At 35.4% G+C, this 22338-nt stretch overlaps 1 protein-coding gene across 3 annotated transcripts in view; it reads right to left on the bottom strand.

Annotated features, from left to right (window-relative positions):
• LOC120771282 (kinesin-like protein KIF13B) overlaps positions 1–22338 on the bottom strand; it is a 71676-nt gene that overhangs the window by 4704 nt on the left and 44634 nt on the right. The window contains exons 7-20 of one of the 3 annotated variants that reach the window (XM_040099208.1): positions 21633–22055; positions 21419–21565; positions 21133–21300; positions 19327–19473; positions 19087–19128; positions 17282–18944; positions 17075–17220; positions 16389–16415; positions 12706–12805; positions 12525–12620; positions 8680–8694; positions 1466–1525; positions 965–1305; positions 816–888 (exon numbers count right to left, since the gene is read on the bottom strand). In XM_040099208.1, the coding sequence (XP_039955142.1) occupies positions 816–888; positions 965–1305; positions 1466–1525; positions 8680–8694; positions 12525–12620; positions 12706–12805; positions 16389–16415; positions 17075–17220; positions 17282–18944; positions 19087–19128; positions 19327–19473; positions 21133–21300; positions 21419–21565; positions 21633–22055 (3448 nt within the window). The remainder of the gene's footprint in view (positions 1–815; positions 889–964; positions 1306–1465; positions 1526–8679; positions 8695–12524; positions 12621–12705; positions 12806–16388; positions 16416–17074; positions 17221–17281; positions 18945–19086; positions 19129–19326; positions 19474–21132; positions 21301–21418; positions 21566–21632; positions 22056–22338) is intronic. The other 2 variants (XM_040099209.1, XM_040099210.1) reach the window with 2 other exon arrangements.

Below are 22338 nucleotides of genomic sequence, written 5' to 3'. Positions count from 1 at the left end.
AATCATCGGTTCATAGTTCTTCAAAAATGATGGAAAAGTAAAAATGATAAGAAAGAATGAAAATGGTGAGAAAGTAACCGTCAATGATAACCGAATATGTGATGCCTGAAATTGAAGTTCATGATCTCGGCATTTGATTTGAACAAGACGGCGCCACTTCCCACACATTGCATCAATCAATGGATTTATTAAGAGAACACTTCGGTGAGCAGATAATTTCAAATTTGGGCCGATCGATTATCCACCAAGAACGTGTGATATCACACCGTTAGACTTGTTCCTGTGGGGATATGTAAAGTCTAAAGTCTATGCGGACAATTAAGCTTCGCTTCAGGCCTTGGACCAAAACAGTTATCAGTCGAAATGCTCGAGCGAATCAACGAAAATTGGACTTAACGGATGGACCATCTGAGGCGTAGCCGCTGTCAAAATTTGAAAAAGATCTTAAAAAATAAATGCCAAAGAATGCTCTTTCGAATGCTAATTTCTTTTTAGAAAAGAAGGGAACCTCAAAATGGATCACCCTTTCGAATCAGAGATACACACATTTAAAAGTTTTTCATTGAAGAACTTGATTTAAAAAAATGCGAAAAGAGCAGCTTCTTGGGGAGAAAAAGACGTGTGTAATGGTTCAGCTCAATATTACAACAACTGAGGACTAGATCGCGTATATTCCTACAGACAGACGAAAATATAAACATAGGTAAGCACAGGTTGTGTGTTACAAACTTCGTGACAAAGTTAATATAGCCTATTAGGGTATAAAAACGGCGAGAGAGCGTTTTCATATTAACACAACCCCGCTGACGACTCACCTGGTGTCTCATCAATGCTCATTGAACGCATAGAAGCGATATCATCATTCGTCAAATTGCTGCACGAAACCGCCTAAAATAAAAAAAGTAGTTAGTAATTACCAGCTGGGCAGAATATAAAATAATATTTGGTGAAAAATTCAACTAACCTGCGAACCATAGCCGCTCGATGTGGACGAACTCATGCTGGGCGTGGCCAGTCCGGTTAAATGCTTCATATTCGCATTAGCGCTGGACGTATAACTTAAGTAGCTGTGATTGGAATGATTGCTGACATCCATGAATGAGTCCATGGTCTTCGAGGCTGTCAGGCGTGAACGTGTATGATAATTATTCTGTTGATTCTTCTCCTGCTCGTACTCGTTATTGGTGTATTCCGAGTCGCTGTAGCTGTCTTCGGGCTCCTCGGCGAGTGCACGATGCACGCCGAGCGGCTCTTCGTGTAGTGTGGTCATGCGCATGCCCAATAGCTTGCTGGTAGCCGGTGAAGCTGTGGGTTGTATGGGTGTAAATTAGCGGTATTTATTAACGGGTGTGTGATAATTTGGCGCAAAGTGGCAAGTGTGAAAATTTAATACGCTTTTTGACTTAAAAGTAAATATTTATTTTAAGTGTTTCGTTTATTTTAAGTGTTTTTGTTTGACACCTACGCTTGGTCGGCGGATTGCGTTGATTGAAATTCAAGTTCAAATTCAAGAAAGTTGGGCGCGCTGCATTCCGAAATGAAAAATTGCATTTGTTATTAGTATTTGCTTAATATATGCATGCATACATATGTACATACATATCGCATATGTATATACATATATACCACATATATATGTATTGTTGTTGGGGTTATGGCGATTATTCTTCATATGTGTGGCAGAAACACAAAAAACTAAACTAAAATCACTTTGCTTTTGTTGCGGTGAACTGCAGTGGCATCGACAACAACAACAATAACAAGAACAGTAACAAACTAAAGATAACACACAACAACAATTCAAGGCGAAATTGGTGCGTGCTGCAAACAAACGCTAGAAAATGTTGAATGTTACAAAGTGTTCAAATAAATTTCCACTAGAACTCAATGACGATGAATTAAAACTGAAAAATCTAGATTTTAATGCTGAGTAATAACTAGAAATGCTAGAAACGAAATGCTACAACAATTAAAAAATGTATGCGCATACTCAAAATGGTTAGGTCTTTGCTGAACGGCTAAAAAAACTTGCTGAAATTGAATGACAACACTGAGGTGAGTTACAAAAATGTGTTGAAATGACGCTCGATATGTTTGGAACAAGAAAATTTTTTTAATTTAAATCATAGTTTTGTTTATACACAAAATATAGCGCCAGAACATATTTTAGCGGCTGACCTTCAGTCTTGACCTTTTCCCAAAATAACGTTTAAAGAATTTTTCGAAATGTTATGCAAAATAACACAACTGATTAAGATAAGATAAATATATGAGGATTGCACCGCGACCCTAGATCTATTGTGCCCTCTCCTAAGTCACAACGACCCACCTAGCCCCAGCATATTGATAAATTCCAATATACTGTCAGGTGCTAGTGAGGTGATGTGATCTCTATTTGGAAACATGGATCCAAACGGCTTTATCCAGCGTCTGCAGACTGTGCTGTGCAAGCAATTAGCAGGTACACTGTAGGTTCAGGCTCGCTGCCACATGTTATATAAGAGCTTCTTGAGCTACCAGTGGCCAGTGTAGAATGCGACAAGTAGCCCGAGTTTGTTCCTAGGGAGTTTGATTACATATTACGTGCTGCGGTCTTTCAGATATATACAGATCTTTTCATGTTTTTCAAGCAGATTTTGGTCAAAAATATTATAAAAATTTTCGAAATGATTTTGGTTCACTCCCGAGATAATCATTTATTGCCCAGTTACTATTATATAGCTATATTGTAGTTCGGAGTTTCGAAGGCACAGTGATGTATTTTTACACCAATTTCTTCTAAAATTTGTTGCTCAATACTCTTGCTTATTACTAGCGAAGGCCAAAAATAATTTAGATCTGCAAGTGATGGAAAAGAAATTATGGTGGACATATGTAAAACTAGTAGCAGCGATGTTAACCCGCCCTTAGGTTAAGAGGTCGATCCCAACAGAAATCTAACTTTGACAGCTTCGAACGCCGGAGACCGCGTCTATGGCTTCTGGTTTGGCTGCTGAGATGTTTTAGCATCAGTCGTGGAAAGGATGAACAATGGAGGAAAAAGTGCCTAGATCTTGCCACTATACGCTCTTCCATACAACTTTGACAACTAGCGTCCGCCTATCGTACAGTGTCTAGTAAGAACCCAACGATTGCGGCAAAATAAACTTTGCTAAAGGTTTAGGTTTAGTATAGGTATTTTGCCAAAAGGTTATCGTAGTTGCATAAGAGCCAGCGAATTTCCATATGAGCAAGGCTTTGCAGTTGCCAGTTATTCCGCTGTGACCAGACATTCAAACAAGTCTGTAGGTGAAGTAACTTGATGCTATTTCTAGGGAGAATAGACTCCTTGACTAGCTTTGAGCGCGCAGTTAGCAAGCTCAGCGTCAGTATTGATAGCCATGTGCGGAAGGATGGAGCCATGTGTTGTAGTTCATGTAAGTGAGGAAGGTTTATAGACCGCGATTCACTTGAGAGTGAGTGAAGAGGGTGCCGCTGTCACCCCCGCCCAGGAGATGCGATGGACGGGATAAGGACTGAGGCGTGTAGGTTCTTATGGCATTTACTACAGTGGCCATATAAAGGAGCGCAAATTCAGTGTGAGATTTGTGCTGGATTAACGTCCAGCCACAATCCGCATCAAAGCGAAGTTTTGCAACTTATCTCTGATTTGTATTCACGTCTCGACGGAAGAGAAGGACGAAGTGATCATGATGAGCGCTTGGAGCGCACCTATGAGAGCTTTCCCCGCCACGATTTTAAAATCGTGTTTGGCGACTTTAATGCCAGGGTGGGCAAAGAAAGTACCTTTGACACAACAGTCAGTAAATTCAAAATTGGGTTGAGGCTGATCGACTTCGCCGGGGCCCGAAATATTGAAAAAGCCACCAACCATATCGATCATGTTGTGATAGACGGAAGACACGTCTCCAGTGTTTTAGACGTGCGACGCTCCGAGGTCCTAGCATTGACTCGGGCCACTATATTGGTGCAGCGAAGATACGTACCCGTCCCTGTGCAGCAAAAAACGCACGTCAACGAACGCAAGGAAGGTTTGACGTCGAGAAGCTGCAATCACAACCGACAGCTAAACGGTTTTCTACTTGCTTATAAGCGAACTGTGGGACGGCATTTCAAGCTTCTTACGTACTGCTGCAAACGAAACCATTGACAAGGGTAATGCTCGAAAAAAGATGAGGTAACAGAAGGTTTCAAGACCGGAACATACCCTTGTATGTAATGATAACCCAGAGTTGATCTAGTGACTGATGTCCAGGGCATACTGAAATTATGGTTTGATCGAAACTATGAAATGACATAGCAAGATTATAAAGGTTCAACGATATTGAATCAAATCGCACATTAGAGCTAATTGAGGCCAAATCTAAATTACCTAACAAATTATAAACCTTGCCTGGACGTGAAATATTTTGACAAAATTATGCAGGTTTAAATGTTTTTTAAAAACCCGTCAAAATGAAATTTAAAATTTCAACCGTTTCAAATTTCCCGTTAAACCCCCAAGTTGATGATAAGACCGCACGACACTGCCTACAAGTGTCATTTACAATGGCGACCTTAACATTTATCGTCACATAAATCATAATCAATCAACATATGTACATACATTAATTATAGAAGTGAGTAATTTAATACACATAACGGTATGTACTAATAGATGTAGTTCTCGCTTATTTACACCGATGTGTGATTTGACACTAATGGTGTAATGGTGAATGGAGCTAACAGCAAACTAAATTACCGCAAATCAATAACGTTAGAAGTCGGTAAATACGAACAGAAGAGGAAAATAAATTTAGTTGCATAAATATGTATGTAAGTAAATTCGTTACAAAAAATGTTTCTATGTTTAATCGTAATTTCTATGATTTATGAATATTACGAATTGAGCGGCAAAAACAAGTCGAACACGACGACTTTTGACTGCAATTTCATTAATAACGGTATTTGCAATGTTGATTGCTGAATGGACGCTGCAATGCAAGTTTTGTTATTGTTTTGTGTATAATGGTAGACTGAGCTGGTCTAAGTATCACCAAATCGATATTTGTTGTATGCTCAACGGCACAGGTAGACTGACAGGTATGGCTGTCGCTCGGGTATGTTTATAAGTTCGGAATTATTTATCAATTTGCAGGCAAGTAATTGTTCGTTTATGACACTGACAGTGACACCGCAACCCATTAACCGTTATAAAAATGGTTTTTCATTAATTAAAAGGCAATTAACGCCAGCTATAATTAATTTTATAGCGAAAGCGTACACATATGTTATTCCTTATGCGCTCGTTTTCGCCGTTACACACACATATGTATTACATATAAACTTACATGGTGCTAAAGGATTTTGGGTTGCTCGTAAAAATTGTATAGCAATTGCTGAATGGAGCGGAGGGGGGTTTGAGGTTCTTGTAATTAATTGCTGACCCATAAGCGCACACACATTTACATTTAACAGGTGCGTGTATGTGTATGTATGTGCATGCTTGTTTACAGTTATGACTGATTACAGTTTGCGCAACTTGATTGGCTGGATTGTCGTGTTGATTTACCTTTGTCCAGGTAAATAAAACTCCCTTGCACTCATTTCACAATGATTAATTGGCGCAAAGAACACAGAAGAATGTAAGGGCATAGTAATAATGGGGGTTCATATGCAAGTTTATATGTATTCGTGTATATAAAAGATGTCCTTCAGCTAATATAAACGTTGACCTTTAAAGAAATGCAGCGAATTCAAGTTGAATATGGTTATATTGGTTCTATAACTATATTTGTGCGATTTGCGAAGCCCGAACGCATTATATTGCCATTGCTCTAATATTCCAAAATTGCACTGAAAAACAATTTTCCTTCTGTGTCTTTATCATTATATTATCTCATATTCTTGTAGAACCCCTAGAGGTGATCTAGTGACTGTTGCCCAGAGCATATTAAATTGAATGAATGGAACACTTCTCCAGCCTGCTGAAGGGCAGTGAAAACTTGACGACAGGAAATGGTGAACCCGATTCCCCAATCGATGACGAAGAAACAGACGTTATATTGCCTTACCATGAAGAAGTTCGAAAAGCAATTATCCGTGTGAGGAACAACAAAGCGGAGAGGGCCGATGGTTTATAGACAAAGCTTTTCAAATACAGCAGAGAACTGATAAGGAGCATGCATCACCTTCTTTGTAGAGTATGATCTCTGCTCAGTCCACAAAATGAGAGATTCCATAAGCCGCGTCAATTACTGTGGGATAAGTCTCCTCAACATTACATAGAAGATTCTCTCGAGCGTATTGTGTGAAAGACTAAATCCCACCGTCAACAAACTGATTAGACCTTATTAGTGTGGCTTTGGGCCAGGCAAATCAACAATTGACCAGATATTCACAATGCGTCAAATCTTGGAAAAGACCCGTGAAAGGAGAATCGACACACACCACCTCTTCGTCTATTTCAAATCTGCTTTTGACAGCACAAAAAGTAGCTGCCTTTATGCCGCGATGTCTGAATTTGGTATCCCCGCAAAACTAATACGGCTATGCAAACTAACGTTGAGCAATACCAAATGCTCCGTCAGAATCGCGTAGGACCTCTCCGAGCCGTTTGATATCAAACGAGGTTTCAGACAAGGCGACTTCCTATCGTGCGACTTCTTGAATCTAGGGCAGGGGTCTGTGCAAGGCGTCACAGTTGACAGTCATAACTTCGAAGTCGTAGATAGTTTCGTCTATCTTGGAACCAGTATTAGCACCAACAACAACGTCAGCCTTGTAATCCAACGCAGAATAACTCTTGCCAAAAGGTGCTATTTCGGACTGACTGGACCATTAGAAGTAAAGTCCTCTCTCGATGAATAAAGACAAAACTCTACAAGTCACTTATCATCATCGTCCTGCTAAATGGAGCAGAGGCAAGGACGATGACAACAGCTGATGAGTCGACGTTGCTAGTTTTCGAAAGAAAGAATTTGCGGAAGATCTATGGTCCTTTGCGCATTGGCAACGACGAATACCGCAGTCGATGGTACGATGAGCTATACGAGTTGTAAGACCCCATTGACATAGTTCAGCGAATTAAGAGACAGCGGCTACGCTGGCTAGGTAATGTCGTCCGAATGGATGAAAACACCGTTCCCACAACAGTTGGGTTTCGGGTAACCGGAACGGATCCGTATTTTTATCTGGCCAAGGACTGTCAACTAGACAGAATTCTGCCGCTACAAGAACAACGAAAACACTCCAGCTCTGAGAGTATTCGAAGCAGTATCCGCCGCAATAAGCAGAGGAAGATCTCCACTCAGTTGGAAAGATCAGTTCGAGAAGGACCTAGCTACATAGATACATACACTTGGAATCAGCGAAAAGGAAGAACGACTGGAGCGCTGTTGTAAACTCGGTTATAACCGTGTAAGCGTTATCTACGCCAATAAAGTAGAAGAAAGCGAATTTCTTCGGCATACAGAATTATTTTGATGCAAATTGACAATAAACTCCCATGGTAAATAAATAATTTTGATGTTAAAAATATATGTATATAAACGATTTTAAAAAATAAATTTTCAAGCAAAAAAAATTCAAAAACAAAAAAAAAATATTTACAAAAAAAAATATATAAAAAAAAAAATATTAAAAAAAAACAAAAATGAAGTAAACAAAAAACATTAGACTTTATTTAGTTAAAATGCAGCTATAAAACAGAGTTGCCAACTACAGTGTGCTACAATCAACTAACACTAATTCGGCTAAGTGCTCAAATAATCAATGCAACGACATTCATGAGATGAGATGATGGAGGCGAATAATGCATAGACACCAATGGGTGATGAAATGACTCGAATGCGGGTACGAACGAAAGGCGTACGAAATGAACGGGAATTAGAGAACTCGTATGCTGGTTATGTAGACACTAGCTTGCAACTGCGATAACCTGCGCTTCTTGAGGTTAGTTTCAATTTAGATATTTATAGAATTTTTTTTTTTTTTTGTAATTTTTACACTGACAGTACATACAAACGCTATGTAGACAAGTGAGCGCTAAAAGGTTAGTGTGAATGTATTAAATTTGTTTTTTAAATATATTTTTACGAGTATGTCTGTGTGTACGAGCACGATGACGCGCACAACTCGGGAGGATAACTAGTTATGTACTAAGTATATAGCAACTGGAGTTATACACATACATATGTACATATTTATTATGTTCAATGGTGTGTATTTATATAAGTTTAAAGTTGTTTGTAAGAAAATAACGGTGCATTAGTAAGAAAGAAGAAAGAGATGGCACATCATACGAGTGTGTTTTTTGACAGTTACGACGCGTTTGATTTGATTTGAGTTGAGTTTGTTTTGTTGTTGTTGTTTTTCGTGTAATTGCTTACTAGTAAACAGTTAGTATGGCTTGTAATGTTTCAATTTGTTTTTGTTGCTTTTAATAATTTTCGTTTTCTTACGCAAAAGTTGAATATTTTGAAAAAGAAATGTATAAAAAATTAATAACTGTAAACCAACGTTACAACAAATTCAAATCAATTCAAATTAGTTAATACTGTAATTTTTGCATTGTGAACGAACGAACGAACGAGCGAGCGAACGAATGAACGTACGAACGATTGACGATTGTTGTTTTCGTAACTAATTGTTTGTTGCTTTTTTGCTAGCTGCACGCTAATAATTGCTTTTGTTGTTTACCTGACAGAATAGAGCCTGATGTTTTGGGTGAATTTATGCGTTTGATTAGTTGGTCGATTGGTTGGTCGGTTGTTTTGGTTGATTGGAAACAGAAACAACGTTGCATTAGAAGGAGGTTTCAGGTTTCGAATGAATTAAACGTACAAAAACAACCAAAAGTGCGTTAGAATAGCGAGTTGTAGTTACATAGTTGTTGTAGCAGTTGTTTTTTGATTATTTTAATTTTTTTGTTTTAAAAGTTGGAGCGAAGGAGCAGAAGTAGTAAGTACAATTGCAGAACGCGTTTAAAGAGAGCGATGTTAAGCGGTAACAAAGAGATAGAAAGTAATAATGATAAAAAATAAGTGTTAAAAAATTTCAAATTAATTATTTGAGCATTGAAATTTGCTTAGATTTTAAAATTAATGCAAAGAAAAGCGAGTTAATGGAAAAAAAGTTAAATGACATATAACTCTAGTTTAAGTTTGCTAGGTTTTACAATTTTTGAACAAAATTTTTTTAATTAAATTAAATATTCTATGTACTTATAATGTTTCTGATTATAAAAAAAAATATTTTTTAACTTTTTTTTATAATATTTTATAATATATCCTAATTATAAAAAAAAAAAAAAATTTTTTACCCTTTTTATAATTAGACTTATGACTATTTCTTATAAATAAAATAAAGCGCGAAACTAAAGCTAGTGATGTTTGGAATAAGAGTTGAGAGAAGAAAAGATTAAAGGTATTCACGTAACAATTAGATGGGAAAATTGTTAAAGGGACATTAAAAAAAACATAAGAAATGTTAGTTTCGACAGCAGCTAAGCAACTTAGAGCAAATATTTATAACTATGGATATTATACCGATAATCTCTGCCAAATTTTGCGTGGATATATTGTCAATTGAAAAAGTTTTCCTTGCAAGGACACTATTTTCATTATTAGATTTGTATGGCAGCTATATGCTATAGTAGTCCGATCCGAACAATTTATACGGAGATTATAGCTTTCACTAAAACAATAATCTGTGCCAAATTTCGTGCAGATATCTTGTCAAATGAAAAAGTTTTCCTTGTAAAGACACGATTTTGGTTGTTCAGTTTGTATGGCAGCTATATGCTATAGTAGTCCGATCCGAACAATTTATACGGAGATTAAAGCTTTCACTAAAACAATAATCTGTGCCAAATTTCGTGCAGATATCTGGTCAAATGAAAAAGTTTTCCTTGTAAAGACACGATTTTGGTTGTTCAGTTTGTATGGCAGCTATATGCTATAGTAGTCCGATCCGAACAATTTATACGGAGATTATAACTTTAATCAAAATAATAATCTGTGCCAAATTTCGTGGAGAAATCTTGTAAAATGAAAAAGTTTTCCCTGCAAGGACATGACTATTTTTTATTACGCCGCCTAAATGTAGGCAACAAATTCTTGTAATTTTGCATTTTTATCAGTAAGATGCGACAAATAGATAAGGATTGCCACGCGATTATCAGACTATGAATTATTTTTTGCGTGGCTAATACATTTTTTTGAACTATAAATAAAGCTTTATGGCTACATTCTGATTTATGTAGCTCCTAAATGTAGGCAACGACTTATTTTTGAAGTGTTCAAACATTTATTTAGAGCAATAATGTAGATTATATGGCCTTTTAAAACGAGAAAAATATATAAAAAAATTTGCTTTTAAAATAAAAAAGCGGTGGTCTCACATATTTATTGCGAAAAATTTTAAAATATTATTTCAGAAAAAATAATAACCTGCAAATAACTCGATTATATATATTTTAGTCTATAAACCTTAGAAGACTCAAGAAGAGGCTTATTCATTACTTCTTACTTACGCCTAGATGTAGGCAGTACAATATAAAATAAAGCGAAATAGTAAATTACGGTTTCGTGTAATGTAAAAATTATTTGAAAAACTGTACTTTTATATAAAATAATTAAAACATTAAAATTAAAAAATATATACATTGAATAACTAGCATTTTTTTTAACTAAAAAATCTTCTCTACAATATCTTATAAATATTTTGAAAGTAACTCGTTTCTTGAATACCCTTAAGCATTTAACATAAACTTTTTTTTTTATAAAATTTCAAATATTTTATATACTTTAATTTTTTTTTAATTTTCAACTGCATCGTTACAAATGTTTTTGGAAATATATATTTTTGCTAATTTTTCGATGAATGAAGTAAATGTTCTGAGATGTACGATTTTGATGGACTTGATACGTTAAAATAATTACTTTTAGTTATAATTATTTATTTTAGTTTTTGTTTTTGTTTTTATTTGCAGAACAAGAAAGCAATTCATCAAATGCTTTAGCGAAATTTGGAAAAGCTGCATAAAAAACGGGGAAGCGTGTACATAAAAAGTAATGATTTGCAAAAGCACGTTAGCTATATATGTATGCATATATTATAACGGTTATACGTATAAAATATGAAAAGTGAAAACGTACAACTCAATTACAGAGTGTTCTTACGGCAATCTTAAAAAGTGATTTTTTTTCAATACAAATTTTTTTACTTTGAAAACTGCTGTGGCAGGAAAAATGATGGGGGATAAGGTAATTGGTTGATAGAACTGTGTGCAGATTGGCTGGTAAACCATTAGCAACTACAAATTTCATTTAAAATGTAGGATATATACAGAAATAGCGCAAGTAATGGACACTACAGAAGTTGGGTTGGGTTGGGTTGTTAATGAGCGCATATTACTAGTGTTGATAATCGAAAAGTGGGATTAGACATTATTTTGGCAGAGATTTCGACTTAATCTTGGGTTTATTAGAAGATCGAACTATGTTGTTGGGAGCAGGCAACACAGAAAAAGGCAATCTTTTTAAAAATTCAAACTACTGCAGCGACTCAAACTGCCATGAAAGTGTTGCCAGGTTAAATAACTCTACAATAAGAAAAGTACGAGCTGGTACGAGAAGCCAAAATCACACTAAGTAATTTAATTAAGAGTTATTTTTGGAATTTGTGACATATAATCAACTAACTTTCGAATAAGGAAATGATTTTTTCTCAACTTTAAGCATAATCCACGAAAAAAAAATATTTTGTAGAGTTACATTTACAAAAAAATTAATGGTAGTACTTAAAAAGGGTGGTGTTGTGCTACTTTTCAAAGCTTTTTAATTTTTTCGAAGTGACAATAATTACTTCTCTACCATTGCCACTGACATTAATTCAACTTTATACAAAAAGTAGACTTTGAAAGTTAAACTCTCCAATATTGAACGGCCGTTACATATAAAAAATCTAAATGACGTTATAACCTGGTTGAAACCGACTAGAACACGCTAAGTTTTAATGAATACTAACATGATAAAAAGCAGTTTTACATAAAAAAAATACTATGATTACTAGGTTGGGACCTAATATTTAAAAAGAGAAAATCTAAATTAAGAAATTGCCAGCAATTTTTTTTGTCGAAAAATGCAGTTTAAATTTTGCGCACAAGCAAAATTTGTAGCTACAATTCTTACATAATAAAAGTGAAACCAGAAACTAATACGTTAAACTAAAAATTACGCAAGTGGCAAATTTTTGTAGAGTTGCTTGTCGAATTATGGGTGAAAAAATACAAATTATGCACGAATTTGCGTGTGAGCAAAAGGTGTAAAAAATTACAAAAAAAAAAAAAATTAAAAAAAAATAGATAAATTAAAAAAAAAAAAAAAAAAAAAAAAAAAAAAAAAATTTAAAATTATATTGAAAATATTAAAATTTGATCAGCGCTTGCGTAAAGAAAAAAAAACATAAATAACTCGACTACAGTTAAAATATTATAAATTGAAAATAGCGCTGTGCTTGAGCGCACATAAAGCCATTCTTACCAATGCCAAATGGTTTGCAAGGCGGCTCGTCATTGCTGCCCTTGCCGCCAAAGCTGTGGCGATTGCGTGTGCCAAAGTCGCGTATGGCTGGATGTGCTGAATGACAAAAAGTAAAAAAAAAAAATAAATATAAAAAATATGTATAAATATATTCCAAAGCATTTCTATAGTTTTTAAGTACCTGGAAACTTGGAGTTCAATGTTTGATTGTTGAGATCGGCGAAGGACTCGGAGCGTCCGACATTCAGCAGCGACTCCATGGAGGCATCAAAACGCATAAGCTGCACAAGAGATTTTCAAATGGAAACAATACTTAATTACAAATTATTTATTATGTGATTTCCTTCAATAAAGTACGCTATTTATATGTGACTACATAATATAAATTGACTACTTGCTATAAATAATATTATCATATTGATAATGATAATAAAAAAAACTAGATACAACTAAAAACGGAAACGGGTTTCTAAAAAGTTTGTGTACCAAAGTAATTAGTAATTAAATATAGTTAAAAAGAATGAAACAAACACATACATACATATAAAACACACACATTTAAAAGTGGCACATGAAAAGTGGATTCGAAAGTGCACCTTTTGGTAACACTGAAATTTTCGAAGTGTCGCTGTTGTTTTTCACATTTTTTTCTTTTTTTTTAATTGTTGATTAATGTGTCATTTGCATTTGTGCTGCTGTGGTGAACGCTTACGAGTAAAATTTGCAACTTATGCCGAGAGTAATTCAGTAAACTAAGTAATTAAATAGATAAAGTAAATACTTACGGCTTTTAATAATTTTTAAAGCTGTTTTTCCAAATTATTATGTATATATCTTCTTCTTTATTGGCTTACGCGTTATAGCCGGTATATATCGATTAAGTAAACAAAAAAGAATTTAGCGAAGATTTTTTTTTTTTTTCAAAATAAGAAAGTAGTTTTTGGCTACCAAAAATTATAAAAAAAAATTGTTGTCTTCGGTAGCACCAAAGCTATAGTACCCTACAGAAATACAAAAGATTTCTTATAAGATCTTGATTCCGGTCGTTCAGTTTGTACTGCAGCTATATGCTATAGTTGTCCGATATGATAGTCCGATAGTCTGTGTCAAATTTTGTGAAGATATCTTGTCAAATAAAAAAGTTTAAAAACAGCTATATGTTATAGAAGTCCGATTTGAACGATTTGAATTTTTTGAGAGGTTGTACCGTTACCTCGGACAAAAATCCGTGCCAAATTTCGTGAAGATATCTTGTCAAATAAAAAAGTACTTTATTCTGATCATTCAGTTTCTATGGCAGCTATATGCTATAGCAGTCCGATATTAGTGGTTTCGACAAATGAGTAGCTTCTTGGAGAGAAAAGAACTTGAACACAATTTCAGATCGATAACTCAAAAACTGAGGGACAAATTCGAGTATATACAGACAGACGGACATAGCTAAATCGGCTCAGCTGCTGATGCAGTCAAGCTGGTCATTTACATATACATATATACTTCTTGGCAAACTTAATATACCCTGTTGAGGGTAGACAAGTTATGTCGACTGACAATTTGCAAAACCGCAAAACCGCAAATTGTTGTTAACAGTCCATGGCCAGTTGAAACTCAGTGTCTGTTGGAGATTACTTTAACCCGAGTGTAGGGTAAACGGTAGTTTAACTAAGCATGTACTAAGTCACCTGGTAATTTGTATATATTTTCGGCAAAATAATGTATAATAAATTTTTAATAATTTTTGTAAAAAAAATTGAAGAAATCTAAAAAAAAATTAAAGCAATTTAAAAAAAAAATATTAAAAGTCTTAAAAAAGAAAATTGTAAGGAAATTTTATTAAAACAAAAATTATTTATAGAAAACAAAAACACTGTAAATAAAAAAATAATAGCAAATGCATATAAATTATTTTTAATAATTCATTATTAAAAAAAATATTCAATTCATTTAATAAAACAATATTTATAATAAAAAGTTGGTGATTACCTTGACCCGAATGTCACAATAACTTTATATTTTCAACTGTAAAAATTTTAGTTATAATTAAATTAAAAAAAAAAAACAAAATATAAAAAAAAAAAATTTTTTAAATATAAAAATGTAAAATGAAATTTTTATAAAAATAAAATATAAAAATTATTATAAATTAAAAATAATAAAAAATATTTATATTTTTTAATAAAAAAATAATATTTAGAAATTAAAATTATTTTTAAAAATATAATATTGTGAAAAATTGACTGAATTCATTTAATAGAAAACAAAATTTATTCAATTTATTTAATAAAAAAAAATATTTGTAACCAAAATTTAAAAAAAAAAACAGTTAAAAAAAGTCGAGAAATTTTATAAAAATAGATAATAAAATTATTTAGAAAAAAATAATAATAGATAAATAAAATATTTATAAAAATTATTCAATTCATTCAATAAAAAAATATTTATAATAAAATTTAAAAAAAAAAATTAAAAAATATAAAAAATTTTTTTAAAAATGAATGCAAAAATTGTTTATAAAAATTTTATCAAACATTATTAAAACTTTATAGAAACTATTTAAAAAAATAATATTAAGAAATATTTATTCAATTCATTTAATAAAACAAAATATTTATTATGAAAGGAGTGTAAGTAATCAAAAAAATTATTTTTGAGTAGAAAAATTAAAAATTACAAATATAATTTTACTAAATTTAATATATAAATACTTTGGCAAGATTTTACATTAATTTTTATTTAAATATTATAAGATCTCGGCACTTTTCAAACCTTTAAAAAATTATTAAAAAATAAAAAAAATATTTTTGTTTAAGTAGCAGCGTCTTTATATTCTCAATAAAAAAAATTGGCAAAATTTATTTTTAAGAAATTTTATAAAAGCAATAAAAAAATTAAAAATGTTTTAAAAATCAGAAGGAAATTTTATATATATCTTTAAAAAAAAAAGTTATCAAGAAATTTTACAAATATAAATATAAAAAGTATAAAGAAAAATAATAAATATACAAAAATTTGTAATAAATATTTTTGAATTTATTTAATTAAAAAATATTTACAATAAACATTAAAAAATTTTGTAAAAAATATTGAAGACTTTTTTTAAATACATAAATCCACAAATAGTTTGTAACAAAAATTACTAAAAAAAAATTTTAAGAAAAAATAATATTAGATGTACAAAATTATGTATAAAAATTATTGAATTCATTTAATAAAAATAATATAGATCGGAAGAGCAAAATTATAAAAAGTTTTATAAAGAAATAATAATTAAAAATTTTATAATTTTTTTTTAATAAAATAGTTTATAACAAAAATTATTAATAAAAGTAAACAAATTATTTATAAAAATATAATATCAAGAAAAATTTCTTCAATTCATTAAAAATAAATATTTATAAATAAAATAATAAAAAATATTTACAAAAAAAGGAGTGTAAGTATCGAGCATCTATGGATTATTGTCGTGTAGAAAAACTAAAAATTCCAGTTTACTAATTTTAATACAATTTGCAAGATTTTATATAAATTTTTATTTAATTTCTTTTTTTAATTTGGCAGTATTTAAGTCTCTCAAACCCTTAAGAATTCATTTAAAAAAAAAAATAAATATATTTATGCTGCCTGTTTTGGGTTACAAAATCATGCGCTAAAAATTATATTTATTTTTCAAATTATTTTTATTTATTTTTTTCTTGGCATTAGAACTACACCACAGCGGCGCATAAAATGCCATGACAACACAGAAAAGCAAAAATCAAATATTACAAATTCTTATTGCTGCCTTCAAATCCACTTTTAATGCTTGACTTTGTTGTTTTTGTCAAAAATGTTTTCAATTTCGTTTTGCACACTTCGCATACTTACACTTGCAGTTGTTGTTTCTTTAACCGTCTGTTGGACAGACGGAGAGTTACAAATTAACGGTACATGTACGTTCAACGTATATCGAATGTGTTTATGTGCAGACGGCGGTTATTTCATAATTTTTACGCACCAATTAACATTGCAACAATAAATATTGTTTGTTTCAATAATTTTTTTGTTTTTTTTTTTTCAATTTTGTTGTTGGTGGTTAATAAGTTTGTTAATAATTGTAGTACATAGGTGAGGTGGTAGAATTCAAATTTTGTTCGACATTTGGTGAGGACAATACACACATATTGACATATTGATTCAAATTTGTTTGGTTAAGTTTTGGTTATTTGTTTTTGTAAATATTTTATTTTTTTTTGAGGTGAAAGCGCAAAAAAGTGAGAAAAAAGAAGAATTTTGTTTTAGAGCTTGGTAATATAGTTCAAAGTTACGAATTCAAATTAGTAATCGGTTAAATAATTCATATACACACGCATACATACATATATACATTGTAGTACATACATATGTATGCGTAGGTAGTATAGTAGAAGCAGCTAAAATTGTGATACGAGAATTTGGCGGAAAATAATAAAGCTTTTGTGTCGAAAAACACAACTAACTACGATGTGTCTGGTAGTGACTGGTGGCGTAGCTACGAATAATTGTGAGCCGAAAGCTTGAGTGGCATACAGTACCTGTGAGAAATTGGGCACGCTGACCGTCTTGCGCATCGATAGCGGCTGACCATGCGCAGTCTCCAATTCTTTGACGGCGACGCTTTGGCGTAAGCGATCGAGCGTCAGTATGCTCTCCACGGCGGAAACGCCGCGCGTGTATTTTTCTAAGCGCAAAAAATTAAATTTAATTAATATATAACATAACAACAACAAACGACCACTCACCGATGTAGGTTTCGCCATCGCTTGCGGAGCAGTCATCGCCGCTGGCGGCCAGTTGAGCCAAGGATTCGCGATCCTCCAGCTCTTCGGATGCTTTTGGTATGTTGGAGACCACTTCGTAGGTGACGCCCGTCTGCAGTATGGCATTCTCGCCGCGCACCAAACGAAACTTTTTCAAGCGATCGGTAATGCTTGGACCTTTCTTTATGTTTATGCTAATGCGTTTGCGCAACACCAAATCCATGGGTGCTGGATGTGAGAGTCGCACAGTGGTGCGCAGGATCAGGTAGACGCGCTCGTTCGCTTCGGTGACACGATTCAAAGCCTGACTGTCGTGCATGGACGAGTCCCAACTGGCAATCGAGCAGACATCCTTTTCGAGGTGTTGTAATATTTGTAGCGTGTAGAATTTGTGTCCATGCTCTTTGGAGAGTATCGAATTTTGACCGGCAACAGAGAATTCGTCATTGGTATTTTGCGCCGACATATCGTCGGCATTTAGATCGAGAAACAAGACGGGCACGTGCGGTTCCATGCCGGCTGGTGGTTCCCAAGAGGCTGGCGCGCCCGGTATGCCAGAACCGGGTGCGGGCACCAAAACGGCATTGCGTTCCTCGGTCAAGGAGACCCACTGGTGCACCAAGCTCAACTCACGTTCACGTTCCTCCTCGGTCTTTTCCTCCTTCTTGATTAGTTTCTGTATCTGCTGATCGAGGTAGGAGCGTCGGCGGCCGAGCGCTTCACTCCAGCGCTCACGCAGCACGGTGAGATCTTCTTCTTGATACGAGTCGAGTGGTCGCTGTAGACGTGAACGCACACTTATGCTACCGATTGCAATATTTACTATGGACTGACAGATGATCGGTAAGGTGCCGGAATTTTGTACCGGCTTGACGCGCACATTTACGCGCCGCTGTTGGCCCTGACGCAACTGATAGATGCCACCGGTGAGCACTTCGGTGCGATTTGTCACCTCCACCGGCGAGTATTCACCATTGTCATTCAGCTCATGTATTTCCACCCACAATTCGATCTTACGCGACAATTCCGCCCAGCGATCGACTAGCGAACGCGCCTTAGCCTGCTGTTGCTCCACTTCCCAGCCTTTGGTCTTGGAGAAACCGGCGCTGCGGTGACCCCAAACCTCAACCGATAGCGCACCCTCAATACAGTGTTCTAGGAATTCCTCATTTATGGCGACGGTGAAGTCCTTGGTGTGCTCAAATTTAAATACTTTATTCTGATCGTGTGAGGGCGCTTCGGCATTGATTACTGGCACCACCGTCTCTTGGTGGCCCCAGAAGGTGTACTGGCAGAAAACGAAGTTGGATAGCGAGAGCGGCAAGCCGGTGGCGCTCTTGATTGAGACACGGCAAGTGATTTGATTGGACATTGGATCGACGGGATCATCGTATTCGTCGCGTGAATCGGTCGAAGACTCGGAAATCGATTCGCACATGCGATCCTGTGGCATTTGACCAGCAATGCGTTGTACCTCGACCTGAAGTCGGCCAGCAACTTCACCTTGTTGACTTATAATGGGCGTATGATAGTCCAGCTTAACATCGTGGAAGAGTACCTCAAGGAATATGTTGGCGACACCGATCAGATTGTGATTCTCCTGCGACTCGTAGAACGGATCCAACGATTTGGAGTTTTCACTCTCCTGTAAATGCAGCAGAAGTTAGTAAAAGGCTTCAATAAATTTGTAGTTGTGTGTGTTGAAAGAAGTGGGGTATGCAAAGGAGAGAGAGAGAGTATTTGGTAGGCATATTCATGTGGAAGAGTATGTTGTAAGTAACAATTACCTCATCGCTATCTTCATCGTCGGAGTATGTTTCAACGACAGGCTTTATTATTTATTTAGTTAGTTTTTTCGAGCAGTGTGTTTTGAGCGAATGGCAATGGGTTAGTTAAAATGGAGAAATGCAGAAATGTTGAAATGGAATAGCATTGTTAGCACACATACATACAAACTGGCTTATTTATTTATACAAGCTTTGAGAGCGTATTGATGAAGAGAAATGCGTGGAGTGTGGCGAACTTACCAAGCCATTCAAAAGGCGCTCCTTGTGCTCTTGATACATTTCGCGCATGTCAATTAGCTTGTTCTCCAACTTCTCCATGGTCCAAATTTGACTGCCGGAATTCGTGCGTTTCACCAAAATGGCTGGTTCGCTGACGAAAGCGCCGCGCTGTAAAGCAAAAATAAATGAAAAGGAAACATTTAAATAGTTGTTGGAGAGAATTAAAGGAATATACATACAATATATATATATGTATAATATAAACTAATAATAAAACAACGTTAATATCCTTCCCAAATAAAAAAGTTTGCATACAAGAACTTTATCAGAACAATATGTTCGGAGATTGTAGACTTTCCTTGGACAATATACCATGTCAAATTTCGTGTAGACATCTCGTCAAATAAAAAACTTTTCCATATGAGAACTGGATTTTCATTCTTCTGTGTAAGCAGTTACAGTCGTAGGGCTATACTCAATTCCTACTCTGGAATTCCTACTGGAAACGTGAGTAACTCTTGTGTAAGATGCGGTAGCCAACCCATGTGGAACCTGGGGTCACGGCTAAAGGATATGAAGTTTCAGTGGAGCCACTTCAACATATTTGGTTTAAGGGTTCGCTGAAATCTAATTGCAGCGTCTATTCACCAGAGGTGCATCTGCGAGCTGGCGTCGGTCTTAAAACAAGCGGCTAGCTATATAAACGTGTACAAAACTCTATACTACTCGCCGAGGTCGTCGAGGTTGTTCGCTGGCTTTGGGACTCCCCACTTAGAAACCACTCTAAATGAAGAGCAAACAACAGCTTCGGATGAAAAACTCCACTTTTGATAACGAGCACAGCAAACGTAATATGGACTATGATTTAAGGGCATGCGCCTAGAATGACAGGTCTCTAAATTGGGAAGGTGCTGATGCCCAGCTGTTTGATGTCGCCAAAGAAATGCGTTGGACGGGACAAGGACGGAGACGAGTAGGTCCTTGTGACATTTATTACAACGGCCATATATAGGAACAGAAATTCGGTGTGGGAGAAAGACTCATTCGTCGAATCCCAACAGTCAACTCCGGCGGATTAACGTCTAGCCACAATCCGTATCAGTGCTCAAACTAGTAATCGGGAAGGACCTCTCCGAGCCGTTTGATACCAAGCCAGGTTTCTGACAAGGGGACTCCCTATAGTAGAATCACTCTTGCCAACATGTGCTACTTTTGACTGAGTCGACCTTAAGAGTGTTAACTTCGACGTCGTAGATAATCTCGTCTATCTTGAAACTAGCATTAACACAAACAAACCTTGAAATCCTACGCAGAATAACTCTTGCTAACAGGTGCTACTTCGGACTGAGTAGGCAATCGAGAAGTAAAGTGCTCCCTCGACGAACAAAGACCAAACTCTACAAGTTACTCTTCATCCCGTCCTGCTTTATGGAGCAGAGGTATAGACGATGACAACATGTGATGAAGCCGTTACGAGTTTTCGAGAGATAGGTTCTACGGAAGATTTATGGTCCTTTGCGCATTGGCAACGGCGAGTACCGCTGTCGATGGAACGATGAGCTCCGCCAAATAGCAAAAAGAAGAAACGACTGACGAGCAGGGACCCTTGGAAAAATCTATGGGTACTTATAGATCCTTCCTTACGATACCAAACAGGATATGTTCGGGAAATAATAATATACATATAGTATGTATACGAAAGCTCCTTGATACATTACATATTTTTCGGCATATAATGTTTAATGATGAAACAAATTTTTGTAAAAGCCCCTAACCTAATTAAATTTATGCATGTATTAAAATTTCAGCTAAAAGTTCTACACTTACCCGCCGATTTGGACTTAAGTTGGCTGGCGGTATTTGTAAAGTAACTGAGAATTTTGTCTTCTTCTCCATCTCCTCGGCGAGGAAGTTGGCCTCCTGCACCAACGCATTGGCGCGCATAATATCGTTTTTCAATTGGCCCAGCGAACGCCTGAACATCTCATCACGCTCCTAAATATACAAATTAACATGTAAATATTTATGTATGTCTATACTTTTTGAAATTAATGTGTAATAAGCTAATAGCTGTTAATGAATCCAAAATAAATAACGGCATAACGGTACATACCTGTGCCCACTTCTCAACGCGCATTTGCGATGTGGGTGTGTTCGGTGTAATCTTACCCAAACGCAAGGGATCGTATGGTGTGTACGGTGCGTAGGGTGTGCTGGGCGATAAGGTGTTACGCAACTGCTGGAACTGGCGCTCATACTCCTACGAATGGGTGGTAAAAAAAATTAATAATAATAACGGCGCACACAAGTTTGTTGTTGGCTCTCACCTGTCGCTGCTTCTCCAGTGCCACTTGCTTGTCTTCCTCGTGTTGGCGCTCGAGTCGCGCGATGGCCGTTTGTATGGGATCATTGCTCAGTTCGTTTTGCATTATCTCATCGCGCGCAAAATTATAATCGATCAGCTGGGCCGGGGTTTGTGGTTCCGAGATCATGTTGGCATTGGCGCTCTTCGGACAATTAACACGGAAGAAATGATGATTACCCCAGAGTATGCGATCGCCATTGTGCAGTGGGATCTTCTCCAGCACTGCCGAACCATTGACGAAGCAACGGGCACCCTGTATGGGTTCCATAAAGAGGCCACCGTCTTCGATGACAATGACACAATGTTCAGGTTGTATACCAAGGCCGGATAGTTGTATGTCTGGTTGTTGGCCGGAAATGCTATGACCACCGATTAGGGTGCGTTCCTGGAAACAAAAGGAATAAATTCAAAATTTGTAAAACTGGTAGAGACAATATCAAATATCCAAATATTTAAGTCGAGATTGTTGTCGGCTGCAATAACAACAGCACAACAAAAGTTAGAAGGTAAAATTGTGAACAACGGTGTTTCTTTGGGCAGCGATCTCAAAGAATTGGAGGAATGTTGTTGTTGAAGCAAGAAAAAGCATAATTTTTCAAAAAAAAAGATTCTCAATGAACTAGAAAAAAACCGGAATCTTAAAATTTTTTTGTGTTACTAATACAACA

Source organism: Bactrocera tryoni, chromosome 3 (assembly GCF_016617805.1).
Source record: "Bactrocera tryoni isolate S06 chromosome 3, CSIRO_BtryS06_freeze2, whole genome shotgun sequence".
NCBI lineage: Eukaryota > Metazoa > Arthropoda > Insecta > Diptera > Tephritidae > Bactrocera > Bactrocera tryoni.
Note: the sequence above shows the minus strand (reverse complement) of the source record. Positions and strands in the feature narration are given on the sequence as shown.